The sequence below is a fragment of the Pterocles gutturalis genome, unplaced genomic scaffold (genome assembly GCF_000699245.1).
Source record: "Pterocles gutturalis isolate BGI_N339 unplaced genomic scaffold, ASM69924v1 scaffold31221, whole genome shotgun sequence".
In the NCBI taxonomy this organism is placed as follows: domain Eukaryota; kingdom Metazoa; phylum Chordata; class Aves; order Pterocliformes; family Pteroclidae; genus Pterocles; species Pterocles gutturalis.
The window spans coordinates 10,002-15,793 of NW_010098804.1; the positions used below are offsets into that span (position 1 = coordinate 10,002).

General features: G+C 36.8%; 1 protein-coding gene across 1 annotated transcript in view; it reads right to left on the reverse strand.

The window, feature by feature from the left end:
- The window catches only part of LZTFL1 (leucine zipper transcription factor-like 1), a 4,915-nt gene extending 156 nt beyond the window's left edge, over positions 1 to 4,759 (reverse strand). The window contains exons 1-8 of the mRNA XM_010074304.1: positions 4,640 to 4,759; positions 3,972 to 4,166; positions 3,404 to 3,469; positions 3,026 to 3,089; positions 2,255 to 2,320; positions 2,041 to 2,118; positions 906 to 1,079; positions 355 to 458 (exon numbers count right to left, since the gene is read on the reverse strand). Coding sequence (XP_010072606.1) covers positions 355 to 458; positions 906 to 1,079; positions 2,041 to 2,118; positions 2,255 to 2,320; positions 3,026 to 3,089; positions 3,404 to 3,469; positions 3,972 to 4,166; positions 4,640 to 4,716 — 824 coding nt within the window. The 5' untranslated portion in view covers positions 4,717 to 4,759. The remainder of the gene's footprint in view (positions 1 to 354; positions 459 to 905; positions 1,080 to 2,040; positions 2,119 to 2,254; positions 2,321 to 3,025; positions 3,090 to 3,403; positions 3,470 to 3,971; positions 4,167 to 4,639) is intronic.
- Between the last annotated feature and the right edge of the window lie 1,033 nt (positions 4,760 to 5,792).

The following is a 5,792-nucleotide window of genomic DNA, read 5'->3' on the forward strand; positions in this document are numbered from 1 at the left end:
ATGTCTCAGGGCACAGACAAATGGATATACTTCTCAGACTATTTTCTCCTTTTAAAATTGGACAGTTTACCAAATAGTAGAATGAGGGAATGACCAGGAACCCACCCACAAATCCCAAAATACAGGCAGAAGTCTAAACAGAAGTTTTAAGTTCCACCTCTGCCCTCCTACAGCACAGGTCTAAGGCATCCATGCTGCCAAAGCTCACTTCACATTTGCAGAGTGAGAGTTCTTTATGCAATATCATAGCCAGGGTGTTTCTTTTAGAGACAGCTTCACATTTATAAAAACCAAGCAGGCGCATAACATGGATCCAGACCAAGGATCCTGTTTGGACAGAACACCACCACCTACTTGGAAAGCTTTTTACGTAGATCCTTTATCTGTTCGTTCTTCTTAGTGAGAATGTCTTTCATGTTGCGATAGGCAGCTGTTTGCTGAAATTTCTTCTCTAATTCCTATATAATAATAATACTTACATATTATGAAAACCAGGCTAATAGGCTTTTTAAAAAAAGATAACTTGCTTTTCCTCCTCAAGTTTCAGAACAGTACTTTCCCTAACTTATTCAAATGTAGATGAAGTCAGCTAGTAGATTCAAATTATATCACTGGGAGAGACAGAAACACAAACTATTTTCTGATGAAATCAGGCTAAAAGTCTTCTGAAGACTGGGAACACACTTTTCATTCAAAAAATTCTAGGCAGACAAACAGACAATTGAAGTACTCACCTAGTTATAGTCATACAGTTAGTTGTGTTTTCCCACTGAAATAACAAAAATACACTGGCACAAGTGTGACCCAGTAAACTCTGTGTGACCCTGTAGTGTATGCTTTTCAAATTACTCATCAGTTAAAATGTGAGTAAGGATCTCAGCTTTACGTTACAATAAAACACTAACCTTTTCAGCTGTGGATAGCTGATCCTGAACCTTAAGCAAGTCATGTTTCGTTGTCACCAAGTTCTCTTCCAATAATTTTTGGTTTGCGGTAGAGTCACTCAGAGTCTTCTCAAACTGGCATTTCAAAGCTGCCACTTTATTCTCCAGTTCAGTGATATCCTGGTTTGCATCAGTCTACAAAAGAAATATTTTAAGAATGTCAAATGCAAGAGAAGAAATATTTAAAGCGTCAAGTGCAAAATTCCACATAAAGTGGGTACATCTTAATTTTTAATAATTACATTCATGCTATTCCTGTAAAGCATAAATTAGAAGTGCCGAAGATAGCAGCCCTGACATTGATGCCAATTTATGTTTAACTAGAAAAACAGGATGAGATTTCATTCTGATCTTTTAGAACTAACAGCACTATTATCCAGGATTTAATAAACCCCTTTAGTATTTTAAACCTTCAATAATTTAAGGCTTAACAAAACACATAAAGAAAACATTAGCCATGACCAATAAATCAAGTTCCCTATTAAATAATAATATTGAATAGAGATTTTGAAAGTTACTAGATCAAATTCTAAGATATTAAGAAAGCCAAGTACATACCACAAACCAGACAGAAAGCAAAATAAAAAGAAATCAGGATTAAAATATGAAAACTAAAGTGGAAATGTTTTACTATATTGAACTTCACTTCCAAATCTGTAAATACTGCAGGAATTTTAAGAAGTCAGTTTCTCAAAATAGTGGGATTAAAGTGTTCTAGTTGTGTTTTATTGTTGCTACAAAAACCAGATTAGATGTCATTCTTTCATTAGTAAACAGGAAGAAACAAGCCAAAATGAATTTGTATCTGTTAATACAAATATCACCCCTGAAAATACAAATTCTGAAATAATATGTCCTGGTAGTACCTATACTTTCTGATAGTAATTCAGTATGGTCTATGTGACATAAAGTAAGTGTCATAAAATCAACTAACATTCTGGATTATCTGCTGGCTGCCAGACCAGCAGGAACCTGACGATACTAACTTGAACTTTTGTATTTGCCACAAAAGAAACTCACCATACAGACCAACATTTTACATGTACAGACACCAGTTGTGTTAAATGAGGGTGGGGAAATCTGAACTTTTGTTTACCTTTTGGTCTCCTTGGATCATCTGTAAATCCTTCAGTGACTTCTCTAGTTTGGACTTTTCATCTAATGCAGCTGTAGCCTGTGATACATTGAAACCGTAAAACCTCAGAAACATATTTTAATTGAAAATTTGAGAATAATAACCATGAGATTCTTAATGAGATATTATTTAATATGTAAACAGCATGAAGTATCCAAGCTTATAGGGAATTTACCTGTGTTTCTATGGTCTTGAGTCTCGTCTTCAATTTTTCATTTTCTTCTTGGAGACAAGCAACTCTCTTTGGGTTAATGAACAAGAAAAAGTTTGTGAACACTCTTGTGCTATTTTGAATTTTCCAAATATTTCAGGTAAGAAAATACATTTCATAGCCTAGGAAAGCAAACAAGCTTCTAAATGCTTATAAAATGTCTTTCATAAGAAATCAGTAATCCATTCTTGATTGTGTTTTCTGCCTTGGTCAGATAGAAATTTAAGTCTCCAATTGTACTGTAATATATAGGACCATTCACTTAAATTTAGCACGTGCTTTACTGAACTGAGATCAGTGAGCTCAGCGTCTTGCTACTATCAAGATTCAAGATAAAGGAATCTCATTGCTGCTCATCACTTTGATTTTCAATCAACAGGCACAGCTACACATTTTAATTTACTTCCTTGTTGGAAAGCCAGCCAGCTGCACGGAACAGAATACTGTTTACTAATTTACCTCATTAAATGGAAAAAGAAATCATTACAAAGGCCAAAATGTCTTTGCAAAAGGAAGGTCAATATTGCAATACATGTTAGAGACGACAACCGCACAATAAATTTAAGATGCTTTACAATATTTATCGATTTGTTAGCATCTCGCTTTACATTCCGGTGTATAATACCTTGATGTCTACACAGAGCAGGCACATTACACAAATATTACTGGACAGCTTTCCAGTTCAGTTGGATAAGCAGAATGGTCATTAACAACAATGAGCAGGCAAGCTCTTACCTTGTTTAGCAACTCTGAGCCACCTTCATTTAATGGAGCCAGTTTTGGTTTCATGAGTTCTGCACTGCGCTAAAGAAATAATAAAGATTAAGAAATTACATTATACAGATTTCTAGGAAGAAGAAAAGTATACTTTGAGTCTGTAAAATAACTACTGACAGGCAATTCAGCTTTCTCTTGTAAAGCAAATGAATGACCCTTTAGTTCAAGTTCATTTTTTAATGGTACCTTGGCTCCTAAGTTCTATCTTTCACTTTCAGCTAAAGTTGAACAAAAACACTGCACAAAGATATAAAGGGATTGAAAACTTGAATTTACAAGACTATTGGTGCTGCAGCAACCACATGACATTTAATTATGATTTGATTAAAATAAAACACTACCTTCTTGTTCGAAGATGTAAATTCTGACTTTTCAAACTCAGCAACCTGATCCAACAATTCTCTTGAAAAGAAAAATAAAGGGAAACATTTATTTACTAAAATGGCTATGCTACAAAACACATTTTACCAGACTGATGCTATGCTTTTTATGGTATTTAAGATTCTCATTAGAAGTATGGAATTAAGTCCTATGCAAACACAACAAATGCAACAGATCATGTCATACAATGGCATGGTATATGCATTAGAACTCTAAGATTTAGCATCCTTGATTAAAATATAATCTACTCAGACAAAAAAAGGCTTTTTAATCAAAACCTATCACCTGCTCTTAACTGATTAATTCAAGTAAGAATATTACCAATAAAAACATCTTCCTGATGTTTCAAATTTGAGATTATTGTGTATCTTGCTACTTTATAGACGAAAGACTTGAATCTAACCTATCATCAATACAATAGTAAAAGAACAGCTTTCTGTGCCTAGGAAAAGCATGCAAATAGTCAACACTTTGCAGGTTTCTTTTTACTGAAAGGCATTTTGCATAGGCCAGTATATGTTACCGATTCTCCAGTTCGGAGATGTCTGTCTGTAACTTCAGGTACCATTTCTCAGCCTGCGAAAACAGCTGCCGCAGAAGAAGAACATTGGTGTAAGTTGTATTTATGAGCTCTGACTCCACTTCGCTGTGCACAACAGTCCGCAGTCCATCCAGCATCTCTTTCACCTCATCAGCTGTGAAGGTCTCCTCAACAAGTCTAAACAGAGCAGTCAAGATGAGTCACATATGATAAAGGTAACAATTTGGCATTGTTATGAGACCTCACTACATAGGTATCACTCTCACATAATCAATGTCCTTCTGAAAACATCCACTGCAGTAGTTATCAGATGACCGTGTCACTACTAATTGTTTATTGTATTTAAATTTTATCTTGGAAACATTACAATCACAAATATTACTTCCTCTATAGTCTTACATCAAATTTAGACATCAGAAGCAAGATATAAAGCAATGTCATGCTGCCAATATCTATGCTAATTCCTAAGAATGTCAACAATTTGTTTTGTTTTTTTTTTTTTAAATGAAACTATTCGGTCTTTCTTCCTCACTAAGAACATATGAATGTAAACAGAGAAAAGTCACCCCATAAAGCATTTAAACGTGCAACTGTTGCCAGCATATTTTTCTTTATTCTTGCTCAGAACCCCACCCCACCCCTCCTGTTACCTGCTGTCCTTAAGGTCCTGAAAACAAGAATCCACTGTTTTAAGACACAGGCCACGCTTGAAACGAGCGAAGCGCATGTAGCTGATCACTTCGTTCTGGTGGTGCTCATTCAGGCCCAGCTCTGCCTGCGGAGAAGGATACAAGCACAGAGATAAATACACACTGAAATAAGTAAAAGGGAACATAAGTATTGCAAGGATTAGCCTTCTGACTACTTTCTGTGCTGGCTTTCATAGGGTTATTGTGTTAACTGGGATGTTAAAAAACAACCATAATTTCATATGTGTAATCCCTACATACTTACACATAAATGCTCCCACTTGAAAAGCCACAGGACTTGGAAGTAAGTCCTCAAGTGACCAGTTCCCTCAGAAAACTTATACAAGACCAGAGACAATCAGAGGGTCAGAACCAGAAGGACTGCAGGGGAAAGAAAGCTCTTGGATAAATTTGTCTTTGTATTACACACACGCATATACAATGTCACTAAATTATGTATCTTTTATAGACGTACTAACAAAAATACACACGAAAGTACATTACGTTCCTTTGTTAGTTGATATCTCAAATCTCAAGACTTCCCATATAACTTTAAGTGATAATCTGAACTTGTTTCTCAACAGCCTACTGCCCAGAAACAAATATTCCCAGGGCAAATTAAGAGGGAAACCAACCCTTCTACATATGGTTCTCTATTTCCAAACCAGGAGCATTGGCCTGTCCTGTCCTTATTAATCCAAACGCACAGGGTAGCTCCAGTTCAAATGCAATATGTGACACCTGCGCGAACAATGCTGAAAACGCGAACAGAGATCTCAGCTGCCTGGGAATTAAAGGAAGTAGGAACCAGCCACAGCAGTAAATAACACAAGCTCCCGCAATGTGGTTGCAAGTCCGACGTCTCCCACAACGTCCCACGTCTTGCAAATGAGAGAACACACATGAAAAGCTCCATTAACGTCCTCTTTGCTGTTGCCGGGTTTTCCTCAGCGGAGAAGCTTCTCCTCGTTACAGACAGAAGGGAGGCCACAAACCAGCACCGGCGCTGAACTCTCCCCACCAGAGATTAAGCTGACAACTAAATACGTAAGGGCAGGCCAGAGCCACTGGTCATCTCCCAGCGCAGTTCAGCCCCTGGGGCACGGCACCCTGC